The sequence below is a fragment of the Hippopotamus amphibius genome, chromosome 1 (assembly GCF_030028045.1).
Source record: "Hippopotamus amphibius kiboko isolate mHipAmp2 chromosome 1, mHipAmp2.hap2, whole genome shotgun sequence".
NCBI classification, from domain to species: domain Eukaryota; kingdom Metazoa; phylum Chordata; class Mammalia; order Artiodactyla; family Hippopotamidae; genus Hippopotamus; species Hippopotamus amphibius.
Genome location: NC_080186.1, coordinates 115527606 through 115549148, shown reverse-complemented (window position 1 = coordinate 115549148; position 21543 = coordinate 115527606). Strand labels below are relative to the sequence as shown.

The following is a 21543-nucleotide window of genomic DNA, read 5'->3' as shown; positions in this document are numbered from 1 at the left end:
TTGCGGAGCACGGGCCCTAGGCATGTGGGCTTCAGTAGTTGCGGCACATAGGGTCAATAGTTGTGGCACACGGGCTTAGTTGCTCCACGGCACACAGGATCTTCCCGAAGCAGGGATCAAACCCGTGTGCCCTGCATTGGCAGGCAGATTCTTAACTACTGCACCACCTAGGAAGTCCCCAAAAAGGATATATTTTGATTTTAAAAAAATTTAAAATAGGGTATCATGCAGCATGTACTATTTCAGGAATTGCTTTTGTCACTTCTTTGCTGTGTATTGTGTGTTGCTTTAGCTCATTCATTTAAAACATTGAATCACAGACCATGTATGACTATCTCACAATGGCTCATCCACCTTCCATTTGATGGGCATTTGGCTTGCTTCCAGGTTTTTGCTGTTGGATATAATACTAGCACTTTTTAATTGATCACTTAATATGAGCAGTGAGAAACATTATCATGGTTTCTGTTAATTCAAAATTTAGTAGAGTAATAGGGATAAAATTAAAGTTCAAGCATGCCCACAGAAGGCAGATATCCTCAACTGGCCACCTGTAAGGCTAGAACAGGCCTCTCTGTGTGTGGGAAAGGTCAAGAGAGGTCCTTCCAGGGACACCCTGAGTAGAGATTGACCAGGTGACCCCCCCAACCCAACTCCTGAACCAGGCTCTGCCCCCAGGCAGGGTAGGGCCGGGCCCCATGTTGCTAACTCTGACCTATGGGGTGCTGCCGGCAAAAATAAGTGAGAGGTCAGGTAGGCTCAGCCGGGAAGGCTTTTTATGTTGTAACTCAGAAATGTCTAGGGAAAATGTAGATGTTTCCATGGGAATATTTCAGCGGCTCAGTCTGTAGGACAGAGGACAGGAATGGGGATGAGAAGCCGCAGGCTGGGGTGGGTATTCAGCACTTCAGTTCCAACTCTGCTTGTCAGAAGTCCTCATGGTTGAGGTCAGCAGCAGCCCCCAGGACCATCACAGCAGCCGGAGCCCCCCGAGGGCTGGCTGCAGCAGTCAGGGCTGTGGTGTCTGCGGCGGTGGGACCTGCGGTGCCTGTGGTGGCTCAGGCAGCAGTCCCCACCCCCAGAGCTGCAGCAGTCCCCAGAGCTGGGCCCACAGCAGGAAGAGACTGGAGGGGGACACAGGGCTGGGCACTGGGGTGGGCACTTGGGGGGACACTTGGGGGGACACTTGGGGATGGGACACTTGGGAGGGGTCTGGCACTGCTGCTGGCTCTGCTGGCAGGACATTTTAAAGAGGAAGTCAGTACACCTAGGGAGAAATGCAAAAAGCCATCAACGTACAAGCGACAAGCAGATGTGTCCTCTACCCTGGATTTCATTGACTCCTCGCCCAAGACAAGCTGCTTAGTGAGCATAATCTATCAGTGGAATCCGAAAAGAAAGTGAAACAAACTGCAACACAGTTCTCTTTCTCCCTTTCTGTTCTTTCCCAAAGTTACCATCTCCCTTACATGGAGCCTGAAGTCAGCTGCTTTAAGCCACATTAGGCTTCCCAGCCACTTGGAAACACTGCTGGCCATATTCGGAATCCTTCCTGTGACGGACCCATCTTTCTTAAGCATTTCCAGTGGATGCTTGTCATCTGTGAAAACCCTTATTGGAAGAGGACAAGGTGGAAAGACATTGATGGTCCAAGTCTTAGCAGTTCAACCCTGTGTACCTGCTGCTCTTCCTTCTTTCTCTTCCTCTATCCCACGGCCCATGGTGCAGGGCTTCTTGTTGCCCTTCTCCCCCTAACCTTGAATATTCTCAGCCCTACATTCTGCTCCTCCCCAGATACCTGCTTGACCAAGAGAAGTCAGGAGAGTATGGCCTGACAGGCTCTATAGAGAAAGGCCCGGGCCAGAGCAATTCTGCAGGTTGCAGAATTGCTCACACTATTCCTACTCCCACTCCCCAGAGACCCTTCCCCTCTCCCTGCCTTCTTCAGCCTCTCCCCGCCTTGCAGTCCTGCCCCTAGAGCCTCCTTTGCCGAGCACTCACCTGTTCAGTGGATGGGCAGGAGCTGTCACCAACAGGGCTGAGGACTGAAGAGCGTAACACTGGAGCCCTTTTATCCTGGGCCTGGTGTCTTCCCAGGGGTGAGACACAGCCAGTTTATGCAGGGCAGTCACTTTCACAACCTGGGAAGCAGTGACTCTCCTCGCACTCCCAGCCCTGGGGCTCCAGGATCTCCCTGCACAGGACCTAGAGGAATCCCGGAAGTCAGAGACTACCAGGCATCTGCTCCCCAGGCCTGTTGCCAGCCAGCCATTCCCCGCCATACATTCATTCATTCAGTCAGTCAATAATCACGCATTATCTATCTTGGCCCCAGAACTTTGCAAGATACCAATGACACAGAGATGATGTAGATTGCCTTAGGAGCTGGTAGTCTTGGAGGATGACTTTGTAAGCCGTGAACTGTGAGTCGTGTGCCATATGACCTTGATCATGTTCCTTATAGCACAGTCTTTCTACACGTCTATCTAAGCTTAGAACTCTTTGAAAGCAGTGCATGCCTCTGTATTATGTTTGTGGTACAGTATTTAGCACAATAAACATTGGATGAAGATTAAACATAGCAAAGAGGAAGGCAGATGTTTACCAGACCCTGAGGCAGACTCAGGCAGTCAGCATAGCAGCCTGTTGGCTTCCAGAATCCCTTGTAGCAAAACAGTTTCCCAGGGAGGTGTAGTGTTTTTTCCACTACTTCTGGATATTAGTTCCTGAGAAACATATTTTTTGAGAGTATAGCTCTGTGGGAATAAGATCAGGTGAGCAGAATAGGGACCAGGAGGAATCTACAAGGAGCATGGAAGTATAGTCCTTGAGGAGTCTGATGGCCCCTGGAGGGCAATAGGCACATGGAGGGGACAGTGTTGCCATCTGAAGGGAGAGGGGACTTGAGATTTGAAGGAGCTTGGGAGTTCTAATAGGCTTTTTGTTTCAAGGTTGAAGTTGAGAACTGAAAGTGCTTGGGAATTAGAACAGCTGTACTATTGAGCTATTACATTCCTTAGGTAGATACAAAGAAGGAAAAAATAAAATAAGACGTGGATTTCTTTAAGTTGACATCTACTAATTAGCAAACATAGGGCTACACTACTGTGATTAAGGAACTATCACTAACTTTGATGAGCTTACATTGTAGTTGGGATATTTTTTAGAGAACAGAAAAATCCTCTGATATGAGTTTGCCACATTTAATAGGTATTTATAGAGGAATGCTGCCTAATACAAACTAGATTGGTTCCTGGGTAATTAAATAACCATGTGAAGATGGGTGAATGGTTAAGGTCATTATAGGAAAGCAGACACACAGTAAAAGATAGACTAGGCACAGAACTTTGGGGATATTCCAAATTTTGATGGGTTGGCAAAGAAGATGTAAAAACTTAGGAGCCTAAGAAAGTTGAGATACCTAACTGGAAAAATCAGGAGAAAACCATGATATTTTGGGGAAAAAAAAATAAAGGAAAAGAATTTTCAAAACAGAGACAGTGCCCACATTGTCAACTGCTATGGACAGAATCCATGAGATTTGGCAAGTTTAAGGGCATTAGTGGCTTTGGAAATAGTAATTTTAATGATGAGGGTTGAAGTGATTTTACAGTAATTTTGGAAAGGAGTAGTATAGAAAAAGCAGAGACCATTATTTCAGGAAGTTTAAAAGACAGATGAGTAATGAAGTAGAAAAAAATGGAATGAGGAAACTACTATTTTAATGTTACACATAGCAGCTGAAATAAAGCCATGAAGCCAAATTGCCTATGAGATGTGTGATATTGATTCAAAGCACTACAGCTGTTCAAAGAGGGGAAACCTTGATTTGCACTGGGATTTTCAAGAAAGAGCTGTTGAAAATCTGATGATAATTAATAGAAGTGATGATGATACTGACTCTAGCCAAACCTCCAGTCAGGAGATGCTAAAGCTGACATTGGAGGAACAGAGTATTGGAAAAAAAAGAGCACACTAAGATGAATAGGAGGTGTTTCTGAGTATTAGTATAAAAAGACAATCTTACAATCAGAGAGTTAAGTTGGAATCCCTACGTCTCCCTGGGCAAGCTGTGCCATCTTAAATAAGTTATATTTTTTAAGCTACAGGTTCATTGTCTACAAAATAAAGATCATAGTTCTGCTCATCTGTACCCATAAAATGAGATATTGCCTGCAAAGCACGAGCATAGTACCACACGTGGCTGGAGTTTGAAAAGTGGTAGCTACTTCTACAACTACTATACTACTCTTACCGCATCCAAGTCTGCTCTGCTCACGACAAGCCAATGAACTGGAGACGAGGTGTTGAGGCAAGGAATACAACTTTATTACGAAAGGCTATTCGGAAAGCTGATAGACTGAGAAGATGGCAGACTATTGTCTCCGAAAAACCATCTTATCAGGGTCTGGATGCCAATTTCTTTTATAAAATCAGAGAGGGAGAGTGAGGGAGAGGCGGAGGGGAAATAAAGTAAAAGGGCCATCAGTCTTGCAAAACATCTCCGGGAATGACCAGCCCCAGTGAGGGGATGTGTTAATTTCTTCTTTCTTGCAGTCATTCACAAGTGGGCAGGGTAGATTGTCTGCCTGTGAGCTAAACAGAGGCACTTTAGTTTAACATTCAGGCAGAGGGCTGGGTTCCCTGAAGCAGGCCATTGTGTGTGATTATAATAACAAAAGCAGCCAAAAGCAAAGGTTAAAGTCCAAGAAATAGATTGAACGTGGAGTCTGATTTAGCTCTGTCACACTACTATTCTGACTAATGTGATTATTTCACATGTTTTGGGATTTTTAAAATAGGCATCAGTCTGCCTAGTGTGATTCCCTTGTCATGGAGGAGAACCAATATTACAGAAGTCTTATTGTCCTATTTTCCTTGTTGGACTCAACTGAGGCCATAGGTGGAGACTTCTGAAGATAAAGATGGAAGAAGATTGAGGGTTAGGTATGCCTCATTCTACACCACTTAGGAAACCCATTCTATGTGCAAAGTATCGTGCTAGATAATAGGGAGGATTCAGAGAGATTTGAATCCCCTTATCTATCTTCAGATATCTGAAGATAAGATAAGAGGATTCAGAGCTGGTCTTATAAAACTTATCTAGAAGGCCCAACAGACAAGCACTCCACCAACTTTAATGTGAGGCAAACAGAGACTATTACAGGTGTCAACTATAAACTGGCACTTGCCATGGGCACTTGCCCTCTCCCTCTACTACAAGGATTAAGTCACACGTGCTGCTGCAGCTGCTGACCTTCCACGTCCCCTGAAGGGAATTCAGGGCGGAGACCAGGAATGAGGCACTCTGTGCTTCGGAAAACTGGGCCAGACAGAACAGGTCTTCAGATAGTTAGATGTTTTTAGGAGCTGATTTTATGAGCCCTCATATCTAGAAAAGCACTAAATCCCTACATGGTGACATCTGCTCCTCGTGACTAGCAGAAACCCCCTACCAAAAAAAAAAAAAAATGTGTTTGATTGCATGTACTCCTCCTTTACCAAGAACACATATATACTAATCTGCCCCCCTGAACTCTGGAACAGTTTCTCAGAGCTATCTGGGATGCTGTCTCCCGGGCTGCAGTCCTCATTTTGCCCTAAATAAACTCAACTTGCAACGCTTCATGTTGTGCAATTTTTTGGTTAACAGTTTTGGCAACCACTAAGGGACCCAGAGTGGACTGCTCTCCTTCGCTTGAACTTGAGAGGAACCAGAGCCTTGGTACCAGCAGAGGCCGCTTGAGCCCATCTGCCTCCTCGGGGAGTCCAAACGAATTTGGGTCAGTCTCTCCTGGTTCTCAGATCTCCCGTATTGGTTGATGATCCTGAGTTTTATTTGGTGGTGTAGCAGGTACTTGCCTCCTCCCAGTTGAAAAATACTGGGAGGGGGCCCTGGTTGAAAGATACCAGGGAAATACCCACCCAGTGGAAAAATACTGGGGGTGGGGCTTAATTGAAAGATACCGAGGAGGGCTTCCTAGGTGGCGCAGTAGTTGGGAATCCGCCTGCCAATGCAGAGGACATAAGTTCAATCCCTGCTACAGGAAGATCCCACATGACGCGGAGCAGCTAAGCCCGTGTGCCAAAAAACAAACAAACAAACAAACAAACAAACAAAAAGATACCGAGGAATACCCACCAGGTGAAAGATCCTGTGGAGGCCTGGTTGAAAGATACGAGGGAATAGCCACCCAGGTGAAAGATACTGGGGGGCGGAGGGCTCGATTGAAAAATACTGGGAAATGCCCACCTAGGTGAAATATCCTGGGGGTGGGGGGTGGGGGTGGCGGGAATGCTGTCTCCCAGGCTGCAGTCCTCATTTTGCCCCAAATAAACTCAACTCACAACTCTCATGGTGTGCAATTTTTTTAAGTCAGCATAGGCTATTCTCTGTGACTATTTCCCAGACTATTCTTTGTGAAACTAAGGTGTGACTGCCTGGAGGCAGAGTCCAAGCAATACAAACGAACAGAGGTGGAAACAGGAAAGATGGATGTAGAAATACAGAGACCTCTATTGATAAGTACAGCATGTAAGTGAAACACAGAGATGTGCAAATGAGGGGATCTGGGAGTGAAAAGCTTCTGCATCATTAGAATAATAATATTATGAAAGCAATGGAGAAGAGGTGGCAATATGAAGTAAATTGGGGATCTACAACTCTGCATTTAACATGATTGCCAGAAGCATAGGTTTGGAGGTGGGCAAAATGGCTGAAGGGGGTCAAAAGGTATAAACTTCCAGTTATAAAATAAATGTCATGGGGATATATATACATCAGATGCACGACACAGTGACAGGCACACAGGCATGCACACGTACATACCAGGAGAAACACCACATCTGAGGCCCCACCCGCTGAGCAGATGTCCTGACTTGTGATGGCCCCAGGAGGGGGCAGGTAGAGCATGCATATGAGACCAGAGATCATCATCCTTCAAGATCTTGACGAGTCCTGCCTACCCTGAATCTTAGGAGAATTTTATACTTCTTTTCTGACTGATGACCCACTTTTATTTTTCCAGTGATTACGATTGATGACTTTCTCCTACACTACTGTGAGGCTAATAATGACATGAGTTATATACATTGTGCATTTACTACATTTCTGGAACCTTCAGAGATTGCCAGGGAAAATTCTCTTTCCTGGCCTTTGCCGAATTATAAACGAAGCTCAGCTTGGTTTTGTTTTTTTCCTTCTTTAATACATGTATTTGCTTACTTATTTATTTATTTATTTATTTATTTATTTATTGGCTGTGTTGGGTCTTTGTCGCTGTGCATGGGCTTTCTCTAGTTGCAGAGAAAGCAGGGGCTACTCTTCATTGTGGTGCACGGGCTTCTCGCTGCGGTGGCTTCTCTTTTGTTTCAGAGCACAGGCTCTAGGCACGCAGGCTTCCGTAGCTGTGGCACACAGGCTCAGAAGTTGTGGTGCAAGGGCTTAGTTGCTCCACAGCATGTGGGATCTTCCAGGACCAGGAATCAAACCAGTGTCCCCTGCTTTGGCAGGCGGATTCTTGACCACTACACCACCAGGGAAGTCCCTCAGCTTGGTTTTCTAATAGCTCCTTTATACACCTACTTCCTTAGCCCTTTACAGAAACTGCCATGCTATTTTTCTCTGTTCCTTTTACTCCTTGGCATGAGTGAATGTGGGAAGAATACATAATGGGGAGTCATGATCCAGGGCAGAGCCTACCCCAAATACTGCAGCTAATGTAGGCTTCTGCCTTCTAGAAGACAGTGAAGCTTTCTGATAATGAGGAGGGGGCAACAGATAATGAAGGCCTTTTTTACAGGGCTGAAATTTTGATTCTGAAGATCTCCTTTCTCTTCAGATGAACTCCTCCCCACATCCTCCCCAATGCTCAGCCCTCCTCTCAGCCACATTTCCCCAGCTCCCATCATCCCAGAGGGTATGCACACCTTTTCAGGAACTTATATTCCAATCACGTTCCAGAGTAGGAGGATAACTCTGTAGTGATTGCTGTAATCCCAGAGCGTACTGGAAGCTCGCAAGTAGTCCCGAAACTCTTTTCTTAATTTTCCATGACAAAATGAGAACAGACTGGATCAGTTAAAAATAGCAACACTATTTTGAAGATAAGGGGGCTTAGAAAAAGGGGATGGGGAGAATGAGAATATAAAGTGACTGCTACTAGCTAATTTTGCTCACAATATAAAGTTTACTTCTTTTCAGCATGGAGGTCCCTCCACCTTCCTGCACAGTATTTTACTACGTGGCAGAGGCCGCCTTTTCCCACACTCAGGATTGTCCTTCTACACACCCTGGAATTCAAGAGGCCACAGAGAGACAAAAAGACCTGCTTCAACAATCTTCTGAGTTCCCTTTTCCTATCAGAATATCTATCTTGTCTATAAATGGTTGACATCAGGAATATATATCTACTTCAGAAGGAGGGTTCACCTGCTACCCACAGGGCCACAGGCTGCTTCTGGCAACCACCCCCTTCAAGACAACCACAGGGGAGTGGAGCCCATTCTGCCCATTTCCCCAGAAAAATAACACAGAGGCAACAGCAGGAGACTCATTTTATTACAGGGCTGGGCCATAGGTGCCTTTGGTCCTAAGAAAAGCCTCCTGTACAGAGTTCAGGACAGTGTTTGCCACATGGGAGATAGGATTGGAAAGGGGAAGAAAAGATGTCATGAATTAGGTGAGAGACACAAAATAACCATCAAAGAGGGAAAGTAAGGAGGGAGGGAACCCAATTGTTGAATGTCCGCTGTGGCTCAAACAGTCTATATGTATTATTTCATTTAATCCTTACTGTAACACTATAAGGCTGGTAATATTCTTTCTATTTCACAAACAAAGAAATTAAGACTCAAATAAGTTCAATATCTTGTTGAAGTTCACTGAACTATAGATAGTAAATGTAAAGTCAGACTCTAGAAGCACTGTGCGCTTCCAGCTCTACCACATTTGGGGAATTTGCAGTGTAAACATTACCTGCTATACTTTAGTCTATAAAGGGACCGGTATTTGGACCATTGGAATTGGGAGAATACTCATCACTTGCCTTTTGTAGGGAATTTTGATTATTGATTATTGATAATTGAATTAAATAATGGGAAAACACCCTGTCAATGCCCAGCACACAGCAGATACTCAGTCCTTTTTTTTCCCCCTGCATCTGTGATCAACATTAACAAATATTTTCATAGCCGTGTCATGAGGTGGCCCAAGTACAGGAAATATACTTGGCCCAAGTATGCAGAAATAACCCAAGTATGTGAAACTATGTGATAATTTGAAGGCCAAAAGCATTGGAAATATGTGGATCCTTTTTCTTACCTCTACTGAGAAAGTAGCTCAGATCTTTAAAGATGCAGGCATTTCTGACACCACATCACTTCATAATGTGAAGGATGGAACTGGCGGAAACAGATATCGTCTTTGGGAAACTACTTGAGAACTCACGTGTTTCATTCAGCATTTCTGTAAATGCACATCACGCTGTTGAAAATGGCACACACACACACAGACACCCACAGAGTGGAGTTTTATAATCAAAATTAGTTTAGAAAAATGAAGTTTTATAAACTAAAACTGCTTTCTCTGTAGCAAGACTTTTCAGATGCTTTATGTAATCACAATAATCGTGAGGGTCATTAAAGGCCACATTTCAAACACATTTCCTGATGTATTGAAGCACAGGAAATCTTTCCTTACACTGAATTTTAATGGGACTTGTGTTCTGAGGAACAGAATTAAAAAATTCCAGCTCTAACCCCTGAGTTTCAATAATGGTGAGCCGTATTATTCAGATAAACTGTCCTGATAAAAATAGCTAAAATGATGGAATGCAATCTATATACTTATGTTCACACATGTATATATAAGGTAATATAATATAATGTATGCATATGTACATATATATTCCTTAATCACATATGTATATACGGGTGCAGAGGCACATAGCGCTTGCACGCACACATGTACGAGTTAGGAATATGACATTGTGATAAACAATGCTGAATTGAAGGTGCATTTTTTTTTTTTCAAATGTCACATTTAATGTTTTCACCACTGTACTTCAAATCTACATTGTACAAAGTGACCAGTAAGTGTGCCACGGTAATTGACCAACCTCTGAGATTGTACCTTTCACACCAGTGTCTTCTTGGGCTCTTTTGATACTAAACACGTTTCTCATTCAAGTGAATTGAAATGCTTCAGCTGGGTTGATTCTCAGGAGCCTCATAAAAAAAAAACAAAGATATTGCACCATCTTTGTTTAGTAATTCAATGTTTGTTTCTTTCACAGCAAATAATTACTTCATTGAAGTTAAAACTTCCAAACATAACTTATTAATAGTCTTCAAATTCAGCTCAGATCACTCAAGATGAAAATACTCTGCTAAATACAGATAACTTACAATAACTTTAACAGTTAATTGTCCATAACACACACCAGGGTTTTTCCTAGACCAATTTTAAGACGATCCATTAGTATTCCTTGTGCAGGTGAAAAACGATCTTCAATTTTCTTGTCTTTTTATTTTTAATATAAAAGTTGGAAGGGACATTCAAGTTTCAAGTCTCCACACTGAACTTAAAAAAAAAATAGTCATCAGCACGTGGAGGTAAACAAGCCAAGTTGTATAACTCCAGGAGGTAGAGGCCTTCAATTTGTATTCATATATACATATGCACAGAAGAATTCAGTGTTCCAACAGAAAAAAGAATTTGTCAAAAAGTAATAAGTTATTTACTACTGTGACATTTCAAGACTCCCACAGCTTTGCCTAAGGACACAAACACATTTGACATAATTCCCTATGTGCCTTTTTTGTGGCTTAACATTTTTTTAAAATTTGTTTTTGTCTTTTATTTTTTTACTGTCCAGTGCAGGAAAAGTCTCACAAAATTTCACAGACCTAAAATGTGCAAGCTAGTTCTCTCTCTATACAGCAATGTTGAGATTCTTTTGAAATTAGCGCAGAAATGAATTATTTACACACATGAAAGATGCATGCTTGGGGGTTCTTTTATGTAAGAAAGAGCAGAAAAACTTCCAATAAAAATAGATTAAATATATATATATATATTTATACTGGGTAAGGGAAACAAAAGTGTAGTCTCTCCTAGTCACAAACTCATTCTCTCTACCCACAACATTGGATTTTAGACAGCACACATCACCGTCACTTCTCTAATGAGAAGCTAATTATAGGGCTTGATCATTAGGTGGCATGCCCCTCCCCCCACCCCCCTCCCGAGGTGCAGCCACGATCAGCTCACGTGGCTCCATGATTGGTCGCAGGCAAGATTTCTAGATTCTTTCATTTCACAAAACCCCAAATTTTCAGGAATGGCTCAAATATCAAAATGTATGACTGTCCTTTGTGTGTGTGTGTGTGTGTGTGTGTGTGTGTGTGTGAACAATCTCACTTCATTTTAAAAAAGAAAAACAAAACAAAAAACACAAAACCCCAAACTCCCAAATTTGGTTCAATTCTCTTTTGTTCTGAGGTGAGCCATAACAGCTGCACTAAATTCATAAAACATGTGCAACTCTGGGTAAAATATTTTTCTTCTAAAAGCACAACCACTTTACAAGATTAAAAGTCTAGTAACATTTCTAAATATTATTCATATCATACAAGTCGTGGTTGTTAATTTAAAACTTCATTAGTAAAATTACAGTACAAACATGATTAACCTCCAGAATTGCAAATCCCAGACTCCAGTGGAAAGCTACATCACATCTTCAGTAGTACATTATCTTCCACCGTCACTCCCACACCAGAGGAGATGGGGGCATCTCAGATGGTTGAGCAACAGTGGAACTAATAAAGCTCTTAAAAGCGGCAGACTGAGGGTTGATGCAGAGAGGCACTCTGTTTCCTTTCTGCTGTTCCAAAATGAACTGGTGAATAATTTCTTTAACCTGTCGAACAGAACTGAGGTTCTTCTCAAAAGTGTCATCAAATTTGGGATTGGTGATGGGCTCAAAGTCACTGGTATAAACTCTTCCAGTAGAGGTGGAAAAGCAACATTTACACATACACGTGTGATATCGTAGTCGCCCTTCATCTAGGTAGGGGTGGGCTAAGGCATCCTTAGCGGATATTCTTTTGGATGGATCAAAGACCAACATCCTGCAAAGGAGATGAACAGCTTCATGTGTAGCCTGGCTAGACAGGGTATAAAGTACAGGAAGAGATGGCTGTTTATGAGGACCCCTGAGTATGTGTGCCTTAGCACCTTCACAAGCTGTCCTCATTGCTTCCAGTGATGGTGTGCCCAAGAGATCTGTGATCAAATCCAACTGCTGAATGGGACTCTGTGCCTGAAACAGTATTCTTCGTCCTAGTAGTTCTGCAAAGATACATCCGACAGACCAGATGTCAATAGCGTTGCTGTAATGACGGCTGCCCATCAGGATTTCCGGAGCCCGATAATACTGAGTAACAACTTCCTGAGTCATGTGACGGGATTCATCTAATTCTTCCACTCTGGCCAATCCAAAATCACAAATCTTTAGAACACAGTTACTGTTCACAAGGAGATTCCCTGGCTTAATGTCTCGATGTAAAATGCCAGCTGAACGGAGATATTTCAAACCTCGCAAAATCTGATAAAGAAAAACTTTGACATGATCTGAGCTGAGTGGTTGAGGAGAGACGATAATTTTATGTAGGTCACTCTGCATCAATTCTGTGACAACATATATTTCTTCAAAATAGTCAATGTGTGGAGGTTGGAGTATGTCAAGGGCAGAGAGTACATTATCATATTTAAAAAAACACAACATCTTCAATTCCCGGAAGACCCTTTTGCAAGAGACCAGATTCTGGAAGACGTTGGGCATCTTTTTGAGTGCTACTCTCTTTCCATCTCTTGCATCTGTTACTGACCAGACGACACCAAAGGCTCCATATCCAATAGGTCTGTCCGGCTCAATGTCCAGCTGCTGTTGTGGATGATGCGAGTGCTGATGATGGTGGGCCTTCACTGTGGCAGCCGCGGCAGCCTGTACCTGAGCTGGGGCTGCTGCGGCTGGTCCAGGAGCCTGACCCGGTGCCGGTGATGGGAAATATGGCTGTTGTTGCCCAGGGTTTAACGTGGCTGCAGCTGCGGCCGCCGCAGCTGCCGAGGAGGTATGCTGCTGTACAGGGTGGACAGCAGCAGCCAACCCAGGATGAAGATGGTGCTGAGGGTGGTGGTGGTGGTGAAGGTGAGGAGGAGGGAGGTGTGGAAGGTGGTGGTGATGGTGGTGGTGGTGCCCTGCTGCTGCCGCAGATGTGCCACAGATGTACCGCCATTGTAAGCCGCCATCATTTTTGCGTTGGCTCTTGCGCCACAAAGAGACATTCAAAAAAAAAATGCCCTCTGATTGGAAAGCAAACTGGGTCAAGCTGTCATTTGGCCATTTAAAAATGAAGGAAAAAACCACTCACTCCACCTCCAAAAACATGGAGCGGGACTGGCTTTATGTCTTCATCAGTCAATCCAGACAAGTTAGAGGATCTTGGTGTTTAATTTGGGGTGAGCGTGTGTGGGAGGGTGTGGGCTGCCCCCAAAAAAAGAAAAGAAAAGAAAAAAGAAAAAGAAAAAGGAAAAAGGGACCCCTTCCCCCCAGGTTTCCTGCCACAAGTGGGTACTAAAACTCCATCCTTAATTCGGGGGAGGTTCCAACTTTGAATGTGGGAATAAAAGTCAAACCTCTGGACCTCCTGAGCTCCACACGCGAAAAGGATCAGGTAACACACCACCCCTGGAATCTTGTAAGAGGCTTGCCTCATCTACCCCTTCCATTCCCACTTCCTTTTCTAAACACCTACCACCTCCTCAAAAATGCAACTGAAAAAAATTCCAACCACCCCAAAGTGAAAAGATGGGGGGAAATGTTCAGGGAAACCCGCTTCCCCCCCCCCATCGAACTCTCAGGCCTTCCTACATCTCCCCCTACTCCTCGTCAGGTTGACCCGATGCGGGGCGGGGCGGATACTAAAGTTTCCCGAACAGAAAAGAGCCAGGGAAGGAGGCAGGGGGGACAGAGTGAGCAGAGGAGGCGACAGGGCAGGACGAGAGGAGAAAGAGAACCGGGGCAAAGTGAAGGTAAGGAGGTGCGGGGAGGAATGAAAGAGAGGTGGGCAGCACTCGGACGCCCAGACAGAGGGAACCGCCCCGGGAGGAGGTTAGGGTCCCGGGGCCAAAGAATGGGAGCCCCGGGAGGCGGCCGGGGTGCAGTCGGAAGCGGGCTGACTCCTGCCCCCGCCGCCGGCTGCTTCTGCAGAGGAGGGTTGGCGGGGAGAGCGGGTGGGTTCCCCCGCGCGACGGCCCCCGCAGGGCTCAAGGCTGCTCCGTCTCCCCCCCCCCCCCCCACCCCCGGCTTCCGTCCCCGCGGCCGCTTTCTCCTCAGCCGCCGGTGCCGCCGGTGCCGCCGCGGCCGGACTCACCTCCCCTAGCTGAAGGTGCATTTTTGCAACCATACCTTGCTGTTTTCTTAGGATAATTTCCTGATTGTACAATTGTTGTATCTAATGATGTACTCTTTATTAAGGCTTTTCAGAAATACTGCTGAATTGTACTTACAAAACGTTTTCCCAATATGTATTCCTACAAACAATATGAGACTGCCTTTTCCCCCACATCCTACCTAACAGTAGCTATTATCATTCAAAAACTTCAACCCAGTTGGATTCAGAAATTGGCATATCATTATTTAATTCACATTTTTTATTACTAGGGATGTGGATGTTGAGCATATTTGTTTGTCAGCCATGTCTATTTTTCCTCTTTAAATCAACTTTACTGATTTAAATACATTAAATTATTAAATGTAACTGTTGTATATGAGCAATTTGCATTACCACAAGAAGCCCCCTTAGGCACCTTGTAATCAATCTCCTCTCTATGCCTGAACTCAAGCAACCACAAATTTATTTTTTATAATAATTCATTAGTTTTGCCTGATGTCTCAGAATTTCATTTAAATATAATACCACAAAATATGTTTTTTTTGCGCCTGAGGCCTTTTGCCCAGCACAATGCTTTTGAATCCCCTCATATTGCTGTGTGTGTTAGTAATACACTTCTTTTTATTGATTAGTATCCACAAATGCCTCAATGTATCCACAAATTTGTTTGCCCACTTGTTGATGGACAGTTGGTTTTTTTCAGTTCAGGCTATTATGAATAAAGTAATATAAGCATTCAAGTACAAGACTTAGTGAACATACGTTTTCATTTACTTTCGGTAAATATCTAAGAGTGGAATTGTTTGATGATAGACAAGGTTATAAAAAAACTGCCAAACTATTTTACCAAGAGGTGGTTTAATTTTATTTTCCAACAGCGGGGTATGAGCAGTTCACTTGCTCTACACTCTCAACAAAATTTGATGTTGTCAGGTCAACATCTCTAGTGGGTACACAGCATTATGTCAGTGTGTTTTCAACTTGCATTTACCTGATGCCTAATGATAGAGAACTTTCATGTGTTTCCTGACTATTTGAAATTTTTCTTTAATGAAGTGTCTGTTCAAATTTTTGGTTCAATTTTAATTAGTTATTTGCCTTCTTAATTAGTGAGTTGTAAGAGCTCTTTCTATGTTCTGAATACAAGTACTTTGACATTGAATATCTGTCTTGTCTTTTCACTTCTTTAATAGTCTATTTCAAAGAATAGAAGTTTTTATTCTTAAGTCCAGTTGTCTGGCTGTTTTTTGTTTTTTGGGTTTTTTTTTTTTTGTCTCTATGGTAAGTGTTTTTGTGCTTATTCTAAAATCTCTTAGCCTATACCAACATCATGAAAATTTTATTTTTTCCTTTAAAAGTTTTAAAGTCTTTGCTTTTACTCTTAGATCTATTATCTCTTTTAAGTTAAAACCTTTTAATATAAAAAATTTTAAACAGGACTTCCCTGGTGGCACAGGGGTTAAGAATCCGCCTGCCAATGCAGGTGACAAGGGTTTGAGCCCTGGTCTGGGAAGATCCCACATGCCTCAGAGCAACTAAGCCCCTGCACCACAACTACTGAGCCTGCGCTCTAGAGCCCACGAGCCACAATTACTGAGCCCGAATGCCACAATTACTAAAGCCCACGCACCTAGAGATCATGCTCCGCAGCAAGAGAAGCCACTGCAATGAGAAGCCTGGGCACCGCAATGAAGAGTAGCCCCCACTCACAATAACTAGAGAAAGCCCACACGCAGCAGCAAAGATCCAATGCAGCCAATAAATAAATAAATTAATTTTAAAACTTTTAAACATACACAAAGTAAAGAGAATAGTTTGCTAAACACCCGTGTACCCAACACCCAGCTCAAAAATTATCAACATTTTACTTCTTTTTTCATCTCCATCTCCACCAGCCAAGAATAAAATGTTTTAGCCATTAAAAAAAAAAAAAAAAAGAGTTAGGAATATGAATTACCAGGCAAATACTAAAAATGAAAAAATGAAAAAAGGAACCAAAGAGATTAGCAGAGTAAGAAAGCTGCTTTTAAAGACTTGATCACAGGAATTATTCAGCTCACCTCCTCCTCTGGTTAATTCCTCACACCTTTGTGTCATGCCATGGGATACAGTTTATACTCTTTTTATTTTGTTACATATAAATTGTGCTGTATAATTAAGGTATTGTTTTTGCTTTTCCTTAAACATGTCAAATACCAAAAAAAAAAAAAAAAAAAAAAAAAAGCTGCTTTTGCCCTAAGGATAAAATCAACCTAATCAATCTTTCCTTTTGGTAACCTTGCTTGGTATCAAAAATCAGAGACCAGCCCCTCCCTCATAAGGGTGGGTGGTCTAACAACAGACCTACCTGGAGTTAGCAGGGCTTGCTCAGGGTAAGGCTAAGCCAGAAGGAAACCAGCTGCACGGACTGGCTGCCGTGCTCCAGGCCCCTCCACCCATGAACCTTGTTAAAGGTGGTCCTGGAACAGGAGCCCCTCTGGTCCCCTGCCAGAAGCAAACACAAATCATCTCTGGAGGAAGGCACTTGCATCTTAGGTTTTCAATTGTTCCAACAAGTACATGTTCAGGTAAGTGACCCCATACTATGACCTCCTTGACTGAAGTGTTGTCCATTTCTGGAATAATTTTCTTTTTTTTTTTTTTAAGCTCTTTATGGGAATATAATTGCTTTACACGGTTGTTCCAGTTTCTGCTGTACAACAAAGTGAATTGGCTGTATTTATACATATATCCTCATATGCCCTCCCCCGCACCCTCCATATCCCACCCTCTGAGTCCTCACCCATGCTTGAATTGATCTCCTGGTGGGAAGCTCGTGGGAAGCTGCTGCATGAAACACTGGCTATCTTGTTATGACCTAAGCCTCCCCCTCCAAGCTAAGTTGAGCATCTTTCTTCCATGTTCCCATAATACCTTATTTGCTGTATTTATCATTTTACTTTTGTTGTTTAAAAGTGCTGGCTCAGCCAAAAGTCTGTGAACCCCTCAAAGGCAAAGACCATTCCTTTCCCATCTCGGTGTCCCAGCACTTAGCACTATTTCCTGTACCCAGCACCGAGTACAGAGCATGTATCCAACAGTGTTTACTCATTGAGTGAATAAACCCTTCTTGAGGGTGTGGGAACTAAAGGGAAGAGTTCCAGTGTGTGAATAAGGCAGGTAACTCCTGGTATGTAAGGCCACTACCACCGCTTTGGCTTTCCAGAGCTACCTTGGTTTATCCCAGGTCGCAGGTCCCCGGTTGTGGGGATGATGCAAAATGAGATCTTTAGGAGGTTTGTGTTGGGAGGAAGGTTTATTCCAAAGATCTTCTGCAATATGAACAGTGAGACATGAGAAGCGAGGGGGTCAGGAATGGAAAGATGAGGAAAGAGAAGGAGACAGAAAATGGGGGGACCCCAGGGGGCAACAGCCGTCGTGAAGACAAGAACAGGATCTCTGTGCAAAACACCTGTCTGGGATTCTGCCCCACCACATACTAGTCATCTGGATTAAGTCACTTATCTCTCTGAATCTCAGGCTCCTCCTCTATTCCATCAGAATTATAATGATATCACTACTCTTTTTAAAATAGTATTTTTAAATGAGATCATGGATGTGAAATTGCTTTGTAATTTAAAAAGAGCTTGCAAACTAGATTTTCTGTTGCTGTTTTTAACTTACTGTATTTAAAAGGAGACCCAGAGAGCAAAGGAAGCACAGAGTGAAGAGAGGTTGAAGATGAAAGATACTCTTTGACAGGAAGCAGATTCTCTACTGTCATGGAAGCACTGAAGCCCTCCCTATGTGAGAGTTCTAGTCCTAGAGCAGAGGGCAGAACCACACACTGGTTGAGGACAAGGGCTCTGAAGTAAGGCTGGGTTAAAATCTGAGCTATAATTAGTGTGACTTTAGGCCAGTTATTTCATCCTAGAAGCTCACTACTCTCAGCTAGAAAATGAGGATAAAAATTGTATCTACCTCTTAGAAAATGATGACCATTAAATGAGATTCAATCATTCTTCCAATAAATATGTATTAACTGTTTGTCGTGTACCAGACATTGGTCTTGGCACTAAGGATACAATGGGGAATAAGACCCCTGCCCTCAGGTGCCTCTAATCTAGGAGGAAGGCAGTGATAGACAAATGAATACGTGATATAGTATTAGTAGTAAAATGGTGTAGGAGGAAAAACGAAGCAAGGTAGGGTGAGGAGATGGGACAGGATGCTCTCTGAGTCTGATGGTCGGAGGTGTGGTGTGCAGAGTACTTAGCACTGAGACAGGCTCAATGAACACTAGACCATGTTTATTTGACAGTTTTTTGTCTGAAAAATCCATAGATGCTATGCCTCTGAGTCTTCTCTACTGTTCCCTGGGTAACCAGCCTGGATTCAAGCAATACAGGACATTCCCATAGGATAGACATGTAAAAGAGGAATTCATTTATTTATTCGACAAGACTATATTGAGTCCCAGCCTTAGGCTCTGGGAAAATCAAATCAAATAGGACCTAGTTCCCAGCTCCTATAGAGTCCCCAGTCTAGGAAGTTAAGATAAACAGGCCACCAACAGAACATCCATGTGAGTTGAACACAAGGGCTGGCCACTGGAACCCCTGAGATTCCGAATCACTGTCTGCCTTTCTCAGCCCTTTGGAGCTTTACACACTATCCTGCCCCCTTAACCCAGTCCACTCCAGCACCCACCTGTCTAACATAGCCTAGTTGCTAATCAGGCCATCAGCAGCTATCAACTGGGTGGAGATGCTTACACCAATGACAAGGAATGACATCTGATTATGACATTTTCCCCAGCCAACTTCCATCTGAAGACCTGGCCTAGATTCCCCCTTCTTGTCCAGCACTGAGTACAGAAGAGGAGCTATTATCTGGGTGCTCCATCCCTATGCCGTCTAAGGGATGCAACGAATTATCCATCAAACCACTACCCACTCCATTTCCATTTTCTTAGAAAGATACTCTCTGGACTTGGAGGAAGATTCAAGGAAATGGAAGCACAGACTGTCAGAGCTGGGAAAGGCCTTTAGTGATCATCTCACCCAAATTCTTCATTTTACAGGGGAGGAAACTGAGGCCCAAAGAGATGAAGTGGTTTAGTCAATGTTAGAAAAAGAACTGGGGCTGAGCTGGAATAAGAACAAAGGTGGGAGAAACTGTGAGACAATAGTCCTTTGAAAAGTCAGGTTACCCATTTTCATGATATTATTTGTAAAGAAAACCTTCTTTCATTGCATTTTACTTTACACAACAAAATTTCAAACCATTAATACTTTTCAGCTGATGTGATTGTCACTCTTCTAGATTCAGATTTACTGACAGAGTCCCTCCAACCAGGGACAGGAAAATATGTTATCATATTGTGGACCCAATGTGTACTAGGCACTATTTCAGGCAGTTTTATCAGACACAGTCCTCCTGAGTGGAGAGATCATGTAACTTGTCTGAAGTCGAAACGTCAGCAAATAGATCTGCCTCAAAAATCCTTGCTTTACCACAACACTGGCTGTTGCTCCCCTACACCTGCCAGGCTGTTCTGATCAGTCATCTCATTGCTCAGATGAGAAGCATCACGTGGAAAGTGACCAGTACAGTATCCAGCACATAGTAGGTCATCAATAAATAAAAGGCAATTCCCTCTGTCCTTGCATGTAGATGTCAAGAATGAATATGTTTGAGTCATCTTTCTTATTTAGTAATATGAGGTATACATTCATATATAACATATGGATAAAGTATTATAAGATAAAAAAATATAAACATATATGACTATATTTGTACTTATTAGTTTTAGGAAACATTATGAAGTCTACCTGTGTGTGTTAACCTTACTTGTCAGTAATTGTGGCATAGGCATATTCCTGAAAGAGAAAACATCACTAAAAGCTATCCTACACAGGAAAGTGGGGTTAGGATTCTACTCAGATTTTTCTAGTCCAGGAAATTTGGGCAAGCACACTCACAGGAGAGGCCAGGAGAGCAGCATCTCAGCCTATCCAAGAAAACTCTTCCAAGTCTCCCAGGGGTTTGGTTCCATGTTCTGGATTTTCTCTTCTCTTTAGCCCGTTCACATTGAGTCCTCTATAAATATATTTGAGGGACGAGGAGTCAAGAGATCTAAATTATTTTACTTGAGGAATGGTACATCAATGGCTTTTTAGGTTATAAAAAGCAGGCTGTGGCAAAACTTTTGATTAGCCTAAAAGTATCCTGAAACCAAATATTCTGAATTTTTCTAACCCATCAGTTTTAGAGATAAGCACATCAGCATCATACAATGTGAAGGTTCCCTGTGCTGGGAGGCAGAGGCCACCTGATGTTGGCCCGAGGCCATCTCCCTCATAGTACAGCCCAAGCTGTCATTTGATGGCTGTGCAAACTAGACCCGGAGAGGGGTAGCTACACAGGGCTGGGCCAGAACCAGGTAAACTGATGCTACTATGCAATTGTTTTAGATTATCTCTTACATGCTCTAAAACTATGAATTTCTTTCTGTAGAGAGAAATAAACTTCAAGAGGCACAAATCATATGGTATCACCTGCCTACTTGAAACCTCTCAATGGCTCCCTTTGACTCATGGATACCTCCACCAACACCATCCCTGGCAGGACTCACCAGGCCCTCCTGCCCCTCCTGCCTCATCTTTCACTCTCTCCCATCAGCTCCTTACTTTGGTCAGGCTCCCTCCTCCTACAGAAGCCTTATCTAGGCTTTTGCCTCTGCCTGGAGAAGTCATCCCTCATTGCTCTCTAATTAACTCCTATTCAACCTTGGGGTCATGCTGCGCTTTCTCAGAGAAATCTTTTCTGATCACCCTGACCAAGTAAAATCTGCATATTATATAGGCTGCCAGGGCACCTGGCACCCCTTCTTCACAGCTGTGCACCCTTACTTTTATTTACAGGGTTATCTGTTTATTCTTCCTCTCTGCCATAAACTCCAGCGTAGTAGAGATGGTGCCTGGAACAGAATTGATGTTCAATAACCAACTTATGAGATGAATGAATGAAAATCAGACATAAAAGTTACTTCTAGACCTTCCAGACTGGCCAGGTTCATGAGGGCTACTCAAGTTCTGGTCTCAG

At 43.2% G+C, this 21543-nt stretch overlaps 2 protein-coding genes across 2 annotated transcripts; both read right to left on the bottom strand.

The window, feature by feature from the left end:
• Nucleotides 1–754: 754 nt before the first annotated feature.
• Nucleotides 755–2124, bottom strand: LOC130845997 (late cornified envelope protein 2A-like). The gene is made up of 2 exons (XM_057723927.1): nucleotides 2002–2124; nucleotides 755–1267 (listed from the first exon to the last, which is right to left on the bottom strand). The coding sequence occupies exon 2, from the start codon at nucleotides 1243–1245 to the stop codon at nucleotides 949–951; it is 297 nt and encodes a 98-aa protein (XP_057579910.1). The 5' UTR covers nucleotides 1246–1267; nucleotides 2002–2124; the 3' UTR covers nucleotides 755–948.
• A 9578-nt stretch (nucleotides 2125–11702) lies between these two features.
• On the bottom strand, nucleotides 11703–13348 carry LOC130859780 (serine/threonine-protein kinase NLK-like). The gene is given in 2 exon segments (XM_057747275.1): nucleotides 11703–13292; nucleotides 13295–13348. Coding segments are annotated over 2 exon segments (1581 nt in total). The 3' UTR covers nucleotides 11703–11765.
• Nucleotides 13349–21543: the final 8195 nt, after the last annotated feature.

Excerpts from the sequence above, each read along its gene's own strand:
- LOC130845997 (XM_057723927.1), bottom strand. The coding sequence starts at position 1,245 with ATGTCCTGCCAGCAGAGCCAGCAGCAGTGCCAGACCCCTCCCAAGTGT.